The following is a 13,806-nucleotide window of genomic DNA, read 5'->3' as shown; positions in this document are numbered from 1 at the left end:
AAATTCGCTACATGAAAAAAAAAAAACAAGTAATTCAGATGATCAAAGTAAAAGAAATATTGCAAGGCAATCCCATTTTGATATCTATACTTACTCTTTCTTCTCTCTCTCTTTTGAAAAGTTTACCTAATACTTACTCTAATTCAATTAGGTTCGGTTGGATTTTCTTTATATTTTTGTAATACTAGTTGTGTATTAGGAGTTTGTATTTAGGGGAAATGAGTTTGACACTAAAATTGGGTATTGTATCAATATATTAAAACTTCGAACTAACAATTGTATTAATTTAAACCCTAAACTTTTATGAATGAATCAACTAATTAAGTTCTCCCTAATATTAGAATATTCTTGCATTTAAAGGAGTCCTATACACCAGCAAAAATGATCTATTAAGGATTTTTTTCCTTCATTTTCCATTTTTTCTTTCTTCTTTTAGTTATTTTTTCTTTTTCTTTTTTCCTTTTTTTTTTTTTGAAACAATCCATGAGGGTTTTAAAAGTGTGAAAGTGAAGAAAGTCAAACTATCTCACGTATATTTGTGGACTAGGCGGAACTTTCACAAGCATGATTTTTTATCAAATGTAATTGATGAACACAATATGAATTTCAAGTAACAAGGAAAATGGCGTCAAAATACCTTATTCGTATCAGAGATCATATAGAATTGAGACTCAAATTTATTGTCATATATACGGTCATTAAACAATGGAATAGTAGGTTTCACTTCAACACCATCTTCTAATTCGAACTTGTAGCTACAAAATCAAAAAAGGTGCATGACATTTGTTTGGCACCGACAGTATCTTTAGTAAAGAAGAAAATAGCAATTATCACTACCAACTCGCGTCAGTGTAAGTGATAAAATTTGTTTCCCATAAGAAAATCCATCACGATCCATAGGAAGTGTGCAATGTTTGGCTTCACATGGCCGATATGGAACTTTTATCTGCAAATTAGAATAAAGAGGAAAATCACAACATATAGTGCCACGTCCGACCGCGAGCGGGGTGTGAGAGTGGGATGTCAAGTTGATGTACTCTGATGGGCTTGCTTGGATAATGCTTGCACCTCGTTATGGACGTAGTCTAGGCGTGCTTCTCCGTGATGATACGAGACGACTTGCGATTGCTTCGTGCTTGGTGGAGGGGTTTGGCCAGAATGACGGGACTTGTACGTCACGCGAGGAGTGAGAGCGGGATGTCGAGTTGATGTACTCATATGGGCTTGCTTGGATAATGCTTGCACCTCATTGTGGGCGTAGTCTAGCCGTGCTTGTTCGTGATAATACAAGATATCTTGCGATTGCTTCTTGCTTGGTGGAAGGGTTTGGTTGAAATTGACAGAATGTCAGACCTCTACATCGGGCAGGGAGAGAAAACGAGATGTCGAATTGATGTACTCGGATAGGCTTGCTTAGATAATTAGCTATGCGGAGGTACCCCTTTGTTGTCAGCTTCTTAGAGGGACAATGGCCGCTTAGTGTCACACCCTCTCCCGGACTACCTACTAGCTTAGATCGAAAGACAATGTGAAGCCGATCGACATCGCTTTCCTTTATCGGTATCTGTCGACTCTGCTGGATTCTTGAACTTGATAAACTTGCTAATCTGGAATATAAACTATTATACATGCAACACAATACAGCGGAACCTAGACTAATCATATACATACATGAAGTGTAGCCCGAAAATACATACCTAGAGACACCTTAACCAAAACATAACCAACAAAGGTTTACACAATCGCAACTTCTAGAGCTTACACAATCGCAACTTCTAGAGCTTACACAAATTGTAGAGTATCTATATCATACAAAGGCATATACATCATAACACAACAGTCTCTATGTACAACTCTAACCACGTACTGGCAATCGATATTGGAGTTTCAGCAGACTAAGGCAGTCTATCAGGCACCAAAAACTCGATTTCTACTTGGAAAGTGGGTAAAATATTTTGGAAGGGTAAACTATAAAGCTCAATGAGTGACTCAGTTTAAACTATAAATTTAAAGATAAGAGCACGTGAAAACTTTACACATATAAATCTATTTATACAAGTCATCAATATATACGTATAATAGTAAGAATAACTTTATTAAATACTCAGCTTGTACGTCAATGAAATCTAGCAAGAGATATTAAGTATATCAAAACATTTTAACTAACATGACAAATCTTCGTTGTGTAGGGCACACCCAGTACAACCAACATTTACAAGCTCTACGATGTAGCGGGATCTGCCCAGCACTCCCATCGTCTTTGTCGTAGTGGGGCTCGCCCAGCACTCACGACAGCATCGTTGTTACGAAGAACACTCAACGTCAACAACGAAAAAACAACCTGTGCATACACGATATTCTCTAGCCTCAGGTTCAAGATCTCAGTCATGTAGTTAATGAACATTTCATAAATCGTCTAAAAATATTAAAACATGCATGCTTATCATTATCTTGCACAAAGCTCAATATTTACTCAGCTCGTTCATGAAAAACCGTATTACTTAAAACAAAACTTGTTAATACATGCTTTGCTTAAAACATTGTGGTTTCCATAGATTCAATATTCAGATACTAGCATAAATTTTCATTAAGAAATCTAGTTTTGAAACTTATACTTGAAAACAGTTATGGAATTATAATAATTTTGATAGCTTCGTTAATAAAAGTGTAACGCATTCAATCATAAATCACAGTTATGGAAAATGTTTTGAAAACTAATTTTGTCACTCACAGTCTTGGGCTAGGTCCTTGGTCTATAAGCTCAGTTCACTTCTTCTTGGCCTATAAACAACCAAACCGAGTATTAGAACCCTAAATATTCTAGTTTTCTAAATATATACTTAACATGTTGCACTAAAGATGACGCTCATGAAATCAAAGCTTAAGAAATAAAATCCTATTTGAACAACTCTTTGCATTTTCTAGATTTCTAACACAAACTTCAAATGACCATAACTCTCTCAATACTTAACCAAAATGAGTGTTCTTTATGTCAAAATTTTCACTTTGATGTCCTTTATAATTTACCTGAAGGTATGTAACCCAAATACCCAGTCGAAAAGCTTAGAAATACCACGAAACAAAATCACTCCAAAATCGCGCACTCTACAGACCTTCAACTTGTCCATGTAATACATTTCCAGTCATAATTGGCTCTCAACATCTTCATAAAAGTTATAGGAAATTGACTAAGCTTTCCAATCATATCAATTAGAGGTTTTAACCCAACGTATACACACGAAAAACTAAAAAAACTAGAGGATATCTGATTTCGCGTGGAAAACACCTATTCTGCCTTCTCTGTCAAATATCACCAAATTAACAACGAAATTGACTCAAACATCCTTCACGAAAATTGTTCAAAAATGAGTTAGCATTGAGGAAATTCAAACCTCACCTCTTAGTTCTTCTTGAGAAGATCAAACCGAATAAAAAACCATAAATGTGCAGAGTGGGTCAAAACCTGCCATAATTAAAACTTCCTTTGAGTTTTTCCCCTTCTTTCTCAATCTTAGAACTAAAAAATCTTCTTCTTCTTCCTCAGGTTCTCTCAAATTCCTCTCTCAAAAGAAAACTCGAAAAATAGAATGAAAATGGTTGAGGAGTTGCTTGGCGGTGGAGGAAAAGAGAAGAAGAAAAAAATGGAATTCCCTTTTCTCTTTTCCTCTTTCTTTCCTTTTCATCCCTTCTTTTCTCTCTATGTTTTTAATAAAACCTTTAATTATATAAAAATATTATATAATTAATTTTCATTTTCTTTTATTCCTTTTATGTTTTAAAAAAGTCCAAAGAAAATCTCGGGTTTACACTTAGGCCAAGGAAGTTTGAGGCAATAACAGGTCTGTGATGCCCTTGGATGTTCTGGGCCTTACGCACGCTACACTGATGTATTTAACGAGTCTATAACCTTAGCCAACAGGCCCGGGTAATCCTTGAAATTTCATCGTGATGGGGATAAATCATTGCAATTGTTGGTCTTCAATGAGGAATTCCTAGTAAGCGTGAGTCATCAGCTCGCGTTGACTACGTCTCTACCCTTTGTACACATCGCCCATCGCTCTTATCGATTGAATGGTTCGATGAAGTGTTCAGATTGCGGCGACGTGGGTGGTTCGCTGCCCGCGACGTCACGAGAAGATCACTGAACCTTATCATTTAGAGGAAAAAGAAGTCATAACAAGGTTTCTGTAGGTGAACCTGCGGAAGGATCATTGTCGATGTGTAAACATCAAACAATCCGCGAACGCGTTTAAAAACAAATTTTCTGTGTCATACGCAGGGGGAAGCATGCTCTTTGCATGCCTCCTCCCTTCCTGATGCGTCTAAATAAAACCCCAGCGCAGGTCACGCCAAGGAACTTGAAATGAATTCACCTGCCCCTGCCTCGGCTTCGGTGTGTAGGGGACGGGGCCTTCTAGACATATTACTCATAACGACTCTCGAAAATGGATATCTTGACTCTCGCATCGATGAAGAACGTAGCGAAATGGATACTTGGTGTTAATTACAGGATTCCGCAAACCACCAAGTCTTTGAACGCAACTTGGCCAGAAGCCTTCTTATCGAGGGCACATCTGCCTGGGCGTTACGTATCGCTACCCCCCACCACACAACTCTCCTCATGCGGGATCACTGTGAAGGAAGGGGGTACACACTAGCCTCCCGTGCATACCGTCGAGCAGATGGCTTAAATTTGAGCCTCGACGCTCGTCGTCGCGACACTACGGTGGTTGATCCAACCTCGGTGACGTGTCTTGACCTCGACATCGCCTTCACGGACTTTTGCACGACCCTCCGAACGCTGCCCCTCAAAAGGATGACATTATCGACACAACCCCAGGTCAGGCGGGACTACCCGCTAATTTTAAGCATATCAATAAGTGGAAGAAAAGAAACTTACAAGGACTCCCCTTGTAATAGCGAGAGAATTGGGAAGAGCCCAGCTTGAGAATCGGGCGTCGTCGACTTCTAAATTGTAGTCTAGAGAAGCATCCTCAGTAGCAGATCGGGCACAAGTCCCCTAGAAGGGGGCGCCAGAGAGGGTGAGAACCTCATTCTACTCGAACCCTGTCACACCACGAGGCATTGTCAACGCGTCGGGTTGTTTAGGAATGCAGCCTCAATCGGGTGGTAAATTCTATCCAAGGCTAAATATGGGCGAGAGACCGATAGCAAACGAGTACCGCGAGGGAAAAATAAAAAAGACCTTGAAAAGAGAGTCAAATAGTGCTTGAAATTGTCGAGAAGGAAGCGGATGGAGGCCGACGATGTACCCCAGTCGGATGTAGAACGGTGACGAGCCGGTCCGCCAATCAACTTAAGGCATGGACCGATGTGGATTGAGATGGCGGCCTATGCCCAGGCCTTTGTTACGCCTGTGGAGACGTCGCCATCCCGATCGTGGTTGGCAGCTCGCGCCTTCTGGCAGGTTTCGACATTTGCGCGCTCCTGGCATCGGACTGTGGGCTCCCCATTCGACCCGTCTTGAAACACAAACCAAGGAGTCTGACATGTGTGCGAGTTAACAGGCAAGTAAACCCGTAAGGCGCAAGGAAGCTGACTGGTGGGATCCCCTAGTGGGTTGCACCACCGGTCTACCTTGATCTTCTTAGAAGGATTCGAGTGTGAGCATGTCTATCGAAACCCGAAAGATGGTGAACTATGCCTGAGCAGGGTAAAGTCAAAGGAAACTCTGGTGGAGACCCGTAGCAATAGCAATACTGATGTGCAAATCGTTCGTCTTAGAGAGTACTCTTAACCTTAACCATGAATAACTCTTATCTTATTAATTTAACCTTCTCTTAGACTCCTATTAACTATACTTTTACCTCCTTAACCTTACCAACTAACATGACTTAGACTTTAGTCCTCCAAAGACTAAACTCTTGCTCTAATACCAAGTTGTCACACTCCACCCCAAGCACCTACTTGCATGACCCAAGATGTAGCATAAAGCCAACCAACATCGCCCACTTCAAGAAGGACATCGACTTACCCTTGACTTAACACCCTCAAAATGATAAACAATAGGAGAAGCTAACACATGAATTTTATCGGACAAAATGTTGGATTTTTCCACTAACTTTGTCAAAAGGCAAAATGGTCATTGGTCAAAAGTCAAACTTTGACTTTTCCAACCCAAAGTCAACATTTTGACTTTTTACCATTTTGTCCATCTTGACTAATTTCGACCTTCCAAGCATGAATTCACATCCATTTTCTCGAAATTTAAATCATATTTGAATATATTGACGATCAAAGTTTGATTTTTTCAAAGTAAAAAAAGTCAACATTTGATTTTTTACAACTTTGACTATTTCCATCATTTTCGATCTTCCAAGGTCATCATGGTTCAATTCTTATGTAAACTCTTTACATAGGATGTCCTCATTTTCATGTCTCTACATGAACGATTTAAGATCACCTCGTTTGTACTAGCTACAAAGTGGGCAACATCCATAGTTTCTCTGAATAAGGCGCCCAACTTTCATTCATATACTATAAACTATTTAGGCTACATACTCAAACTTGATTCATGTTTACGTCTCTACATAAAATTCAAGTTTACTTAAAATAGCACCGGGTCTTTAGTTTATTGGATTTAAGATTATAGTATTCAATTTTTCAATAACAACTTTATTGAATAGAATATGATTACAAACTATGAGTTTTAAGACATAAATTCTAACTTCTACCCAAATCTAAATGATTTTTATTTTTAGATTCTTTGATTCATGATCATTTAGATTTTGGCTATTTTTTGTACACATCATTCATATTTGGCTATCCAATATCCCAACGATTTTTTTTCACGATCTTTTATGTTTGGCACACGATCTTAAACAACCAAATAACAATAAGAAGAAAATAAAAAAATAGGGGTTCTTTTTTAAAATATAAAAAAGCGACAAAATATTTACACTGTATAGAACAGTTCCAAAAACAAAAAAGCCTACAGGCCCACAATGGAAAATACCAAAAATACCTCGTCAACAACGCGCATAATATATTTGGTACACAATCATTTAGATTTTACCATTGTTTGGTACACGATCGTTTAGATTTAGATTTGGGAAGTAAAAAAGAAGAGGAAAAGAAGAAAGACGATTCGCAGCGAAAAAAAAAACAGTAAAAGAAGAATGACAATTTGCAGAGGAGAAGAAAGATGGAAAGGGCAAACCTGTAATATTTTAAAAAATGGCTAACTTTATGGGCTTTGTTACCTGAGTCGTAAATATTTTAGTAATTTGTTATATTTATAAAATTTTTCCAAAAAATAGATCTTTTATATTTGGTACACAATCTTGAACCAAATAATAGTTTGAAAAATTTTTTTTTAAAAAAATTGAAAAATATGATAGAAAAGAAAAGAAAAATTGCAGAAGAAAGAATATGGAAAGGAAGAGAAAACGAAAATATTTAAAAAAATTGTAGAAAAAGATGATGGAAAGAAAAAAATCGTAGAGAGGAATAGAAGAGACAATAAAAAGGAAGGGAAAACCTGAAACATTTTTTAAAAAAATGGCCAGCATCATGAACTTTTTCATTTTGTTACATGGGTCATAAATATTTTGCTGTTTTGTTATATTTATGAAAATTAACTTAATTAATTTAGGTTATGTATTTATGAGTCTATAATTATTTTTGAAGTGTTAGAAGAGATATATCAATCTCTATCATAACCTCTTCTTGATATTTCAGGACTCAACCAATTGGTTGGAGATTTTAACAACCTTATTCCATTCTACTAATTTCAAAAATCCAAATTATTATTTTTTATTAGTTGAATCTCAACCCTTAATAATTAGTAAATTAAAACTAGTTTTCATATTAGATCTTATTTTATTTTTCAAATTTGAATTTGTAAAAAGTAGTAAATATGTCTTCATCTTGTCGACTAAACTATTTTCTTGTCATTAATCCTAAACTTGTAAGAGTATTCTTCAATGGTAGATGGGATGAAAACAAACCGTTATCATAACCTCCATTTGGGTGAAGTGCATGTCCTATCGAACATATCTGTCAACCAACTTGTTTACCGAATTACATTGTATCGTGATGGTCGCATCAATCCTAACGTCATTACTATTGTTGAATACAAAGATGTTTCTGTTGTTGTCGACCATTTCTCATCTCGTTCATCAAATTTTCCTATTTCAGATTCCTCATCAAGAACTTCCAATTGCACATCTAATGTCGTTTACTTAGTAGATTTTGATTCATGTGTCGTAGACTTCTACATAAAAGAATGTTCAACATTTAGCAGTAAATATGCCTTAAAGAAACATGGGGTTCATGTCAGTTATGATAGCTTGGAGAGCCGTGAGCTTTCATTAAACTCAATGCGTGGGTCTCCAAAGTTATCATATGCTTTGCTGCTTGCATTCTCTAATGCATTAATTGAAAATAAGTCAGGTAGGTTTTACATTATAATTACAATGTCATTAAATTACAATTCTAGAGTCTATCAGTCGTTTATTGATATATTGTTACTTTTTTATTTAACTTTTGATAGATACATATACAACATGAGAAGTAAATGATGATGACATATTCAAATATTATTTTATGGCTCTTGTTGCTTCAATTCATACATGAGGGTTTTTCGTTTGGAATATTTAAAAATTTTATGTGGTAAGTACTTATGAAATTTGTTTTCTTATTAATTTTTTTAAAATAATGTTATTTTAAAAAATAATGTCAAAAATAGGGTTATGTGAAAAGAATTGTCAAAAATAGAGTACCGAAGTCGTGTACCTGATATACGACTTCGTTAAATCGTGGATCGGGTTTACAACTTCAGGACGAGGTCATGTACCCGATCCACGACTTGTGACTGGAGTCGTGTATCGGATACACGAGTTCAGTACAGGGTTGTACCAGATGGCAGTTAAAAGTAACGTTGACTGCTAATTTTGTCGTCTAGCGCGGAAGTCGTATACCGAGTACACGATTTCGTTCACGTGCTTTGCCACACGTACAACATGTAGGGAAGTCGTGTACTCCCCTCTTTAAAAATCCTAGTTCCCTTCGTTTCTACCTCATTCGGTCTTAAAAAAGATTTCCCTCCAGCTCTCCTCTCTTCATCCGACCCAACTTTCTCTTGTTTCCCTTCCTCCTCTTCTCTTCTCTACTTCATTTTCATTTTCATTTTCTCCACCCCATTCTTCTTCCACTCTATTTTCATTCTCTTCAACTTCATTTTTTAGACAATCCATAAAAAATATCCATCTCCATTATTTTTTCACTCCCATTGGTGTTTACCTAGGTATATTTATTTGACTTTATTTAATTTTTATTATTTTGTTGTTATTATTTTTTTTGTTAAATTTCTCCTAATTTTTGTTACAGTTAGTTTTCCCAAATCCTCAATTTCTTCATTTTTATTTCATGCGCAACATATCGGGATTTAGAATTTGCAATATAATTTTTGGGTTGAAGCACCCACCACACGTCAATCAACGGTATCAGAGAACTATTTTCCCTAATACAAGTCGATTACCAGACGCTTCATCACCCCTAAAAGCGCTTTCTATCATTGCATAGTAAGGATTTAATATTCTTTATTTTATACATTTAATAATAATAAAACATTAATTTTGTTTGTATTACTTGCAATCTCAATATGGTTTTGTTGACGAAATACAAGCTTTCTTCATGGAACACGATATAGAAGCTTTGGGCAACATATGTGCAGAACCACGGGAGTCATAGAACAATTTATTCAGCAAACCTGACAACTCAATGTTGCCGACAAAGATCGTAGACGCATGTGACGTAGATGACAACAACAAGGCGATGATGTCGTAGAGAGTGATGAAGATAATTGAAGCTTTGTAAATTAATTTTTGAATTCTTGTTAATTTCAATTTTAAATGTATAGGATATTGTTAATTAATTAGTTAAATGTTTAACTTTTTTAAAGTATGGTAGTTTTTTACTAAGAAATTAGATCTTAATAATTATAATAAGTATGGTACCCGATACACGACTTCCATACACGTTGAACAGTCAAATGGTCCAAATACTGATGTGGTTAATGGAAGTCGTGTACATAAAATCCAGAATTACCCTATTTTTATAGTTTTTTTAAAAAACTATATTTCTAAAAATTATCCGTTTAATTATGTTTATTATATGTATATTTGAAATTTTATTTACTTATTATTGCAACATTACATATATATTTAAATTTTTATTTACTTATATATTTGCAATAACTGTATGATTACCTTTCTGCAATTTTAAGTAATGATCGTTTAAATGTAAATTATTTTATCAATCTTATTTTTCATGCCATTTTTATATTAGTGAGAACTTGCTAATTTGTTTCTCAATGCTTCTTATTAAAAATTCAAATTAACTTATTCTAAAAATATTCAGAAAAAGAGGGGAGAGAACTTCCAAAATCTCGAATGACTAAACAAAACCCATTTTAAGTGTAGATGCAAAAAAAAACATTAACCTAGGTAATTAAGCAAACTCATTCACCATTCAAAAACAAGTCCTTGGGTTTTCAAGGCTCATTGTTTATATCACAAAACAAACACCATAAGAGACCTAAAACACTGCCATAAATTGGTAAGACATCTCCGATGAGGGAAGTGCACCTTTATCGTTTTAAGTCTTGAAAGGCTACATAGATACAAAAGATAAGATTATTCCCATTTTTTAACCAACAAGTACCATGGGAGCATTTCCTCTAAGAACCTCGCCTTTTTCTCAACAAAACAAGTATTCTCTATACAGATTGCAGACACCACAATGATCAATGCCATTTTCTTACCAGCAAAAACAAAAATGATTGGCTCCTAAGTCTGCATAACTCGTCTTGAGTCATGACACCAACACTTGAAGTTTGTTCTCGACATCTCATAAAGTTCATCTGGAGTCATCTTTTCAAGATCTTTTGCACTATGGGAATCAAGATTGGGAGCAACATATTGGATACAGGAAGGAGTAACTGATCGGGTCATAACTTGTCTACGGTGATCAAGACTACGCATTCTTTTATACAATCGCATAACTGATACACAATTTTCGTAAGGATCGTGCCCATCTTGCCGAATATCATACCTACAAAACCATAGCTCTCGGATCATCCTTGATGAACTAGAAACAAGATAAAGAAAATATATTATGTTACCCACCTATGAAGACAGCATTCTCCCATTATCCACATGATCAATGTTTCATCTTCGTCAAATTTTTAAATAATATGTGAAAAACCACTCTTCAAGGATAAATGAATTTGATTGTTCAATGCGAAAGATATAGAACGTTGGTTATTTGCATTTCCATTGAGAATTCTAATTTCAAGTTCATTTCCTTGACCCTCACAATAGATGATTATAAAATAATAAAGAATCTATAGTTGACTGTAAACATTCGATGATGATGTGTTGGATAGTTTTTTTCATTCTTGTGGATATCTAAGCAGCCTTAAACATATAACCCTCACTCTATAAACATTAGAAATTAGGAATAAATAGACCCGTATGACTCTCCTATGCAAATGACCACAAACACTCAAACTCATGTATTCCAAAGCATTTTAAAATCTATAGTCATCTCATTGGGCCAACCTAATACACGGCAAATAAGGACAGTGCGAGAGGTATTGAAGCACAAAGATAAGCATTAAAGACCCAACATGAAAGATTTAATAAAAAATAACACACACAAATCCATAATTTCATTGCTTTTGTTCGCAATACACTCTTGCTGCTCACTTAGATCCTCTCTAGTTGGGGGTTTTTGAATTCAAGCTTGACTACGGAATTAAGCTTGAAAAAACTCTTTTCATTGTTAGCTACTTAAGCATCTTGGAGAACCATACCTCAAAACACTCAAGAACCATACTGATCATTCCATTTTAACCAATGTGGGACAAAGACATCTCATATTACCTTGGTTCCTAACAAACTCTTAAGAGGAACAACAAAAACTTCAAAGACCAGTCTAGGGCTGAGTGAAACAAAAAAATAAGACGTAATATTTTACTGAAAAATGAAACGAGACTAATGCTCAAAGATACAATAACTCTCAAGAGACGGAGACAAACAAAGTAAACCAGACGAAAATAATACTGACATGCAAAAAAAAAAAGCTCCATAATAGCAAACCCTAATAGTTCAAACAAGCCAACAATCGGAAGGCGTACCAACCCCAATTAAAGTGATTTGTATAGAGTTTTACATAATTTTTGCCTCTTTATTTTTTAAAAAATATTGACAGTGGCCGTTTTTCACAGGTTTAGGTTTTGGCTAGGTGACATCTTAGTTCTATTCACACCAGTTTTGTAGACATTAATATAGGTCTTTATTTTCGATTATTTGATTAATATAATTGCTTCTATTGAAAGAAAGAATAACAAAAAAATTGTTTATCATTCTTTAAATCAGCATGAATCATATGTATCTTACCCCAAATATGCTCGAGTAAGGTACTTGAGAGAATGACTAACCAAATTTGTTTTCATCAATGGATGATATCTAGCCGTGTCCCTGCAAAAAAATATTTCAGGCAAAAGTTGTTTGAATAATGTGCATTTAACAATTAAAAACAAAACAAAACAAAACAAAAAGGGAAAAATATTAAAGAAGAGAAAAAAATACATTGTTTTCTCTCAATGGTGGGAATTATTTCCAGAGAAAATAATGCGCAAGGTTGAAAAGTAGTAGTTGATTGTTTTTTTTTGGTACATTGCAGTTCAGCAGATCACTTCAAAGTTCAAATGGATTTTATTTTCAATAAAAGTGAATTAAGCCACACAAAATTATAAACCAAGTTAGTAAAAATCACCTTAACATATGATCGGGATAATTCATTCTCAGGCAATCTAAATCATGCTCCAAGTCATGGCCGACAAGAAGCTTAGCTTTACCACCATTCGATCTCAATCTCCCAATGGATTCTCCATTTAACAAGAGTTTCAATACTTTTTCCTGGACATTTTTCAGTGGCATAGCATACCTCAGATGTTCTTCCTTTAGCCCAGTTACTTCGTGCCTACAACATGACTGGGAAATGAGCATCTATAGGCTGAACTCTAAAAGCTGAAACCTTCTTTAGAGAACAAGATAATGCCACAAATAAGTACCTGTAGTTCGTGATCGGTATTTGTGGTTGTACGAAAGTATTGAAAATCAATTTCTCATCTTCATCAACAAGGCATATCCAAACACAAATGTCCAGTGCACCATCACTTCCTCCACCAGCCATTACACAATCCATAGCTATTGCTCCAAGGCCTCGATCAGAACGATCTTCTTCATAACCATCGGATAAATCAGTTGGTGGTAGACTTGTTCCCTAAAACAGAGCCCCAATCAAATGTATGATATCATAATAAATGGCTCAATTACTTGATATATAAAAATATAAACAACCCGTAACTTTTTTCTTTTTTGAGAACTACCAGTAACCTTATTTTTTATCATATATGATATATGATGCATAGAGAGCGACTTACTTGGTGAACAGGTGCCGTTATGCAGCAAATGTCTTGGTGCTCACTGAGAGTTTCGGGACCATCAAGTACTCTCAAACAAAGGCCACAACCTTGCTCAGAGAAAATTTTTGAACAATTTGATTTTGAAAGTGGACCTAAAAGACTGAAAATAATAAGATGGTGTTATGATATATTACCATCAAAGATACACAAAACTATCTCACCCATTAGATGTACCCTCAATGATTCAAATGATTTGCAGTGCTTTAGGCAGACTCCACATCTAGGCTGATGAACAGAGTGATATGAAACTCTCATATGCTCAATAAGATGCTCTTTCTTCTTATATTGCT

At 35.5% G+C, this 13,806-nt stretch overlaps 1 protein-coding gene and 1 pseudogene across 3 annotated transcripts in view; one reads left to right on the top strand and one right to left on the bottom strand.

Moving 5' to 3' along the window:
* Positions 1-2,295: 2,295 nt before the first annotated feature.
* LOC103503082 (RNA exonuclease 4-like) overlaps positions 2,296-13,806 on the bottom strand; it is an 11,636-nt gene continuing 125 nt past the window's right edge. The window contains exons 1-6 of one of the 3 annotated variants that reach the window (XM_051090772.1): positions 13,678-13,806; positions 13,475-13,608; positions 13,103-13,314; positions 12,805-13,011; positions 12,426-12,506; positions 2,296-2,341 (exon numbers count right to left, since the gene is read on the bottom strand). The exon at positions 13,678-13,806 is cut by the window's right edge and continues 125 nt beyond it. In XM_051090772.1, coding sequence (XP_050946729.1) covers positions 2,323-2,341; positions 12,426-12,506; positions 12,805-13,011; positions 13,103-13,314; positions 13,475-13,608; positions 13,678-13,771 — 747 coding nt within the window. In that variant the 5' untranslated portion in view covers positions 13,772-13,806 and the 3' untranslated portion in view covers positions 2,296-2,322. Of the gene's footprint in view, positions 2,342-10,470; positions 11,077-12,425; positions 12,507-12,804; positions 13,012-13,102; positions 13,315-13,474; positions 13,609-13,677 lie in introns of those variants that run through there. The other 2 variants (XM_017047907.2, XM_008467253.3) reach the window with 2 other exon arrangements.
* On the top strand, positions 4,435-4,588 carry LOC127151640 (5.8S ribosomal RNA; annotated as a pseudogene).

The sequence above is a fragment of the Cucumis melo genome, chromosome 10, assembly GCF_025177605.1.
Source record: "Cucumis melo cultivar AY chromosome 10, USDA_Cmelo_AY_1.0, whole genome shotgun sequence".
NCBI classification, from domain to species: domain Eukaryota; kingdom Viridiplantae; phylum Streptophyta; class Magnoliopsida; order Cucurbitales; family Cucurbitaceae; genus Cucumis; species Cucumis melo.
This window is presented reverse-complemented; position numbering and strand designations above follow the sequence as displayed.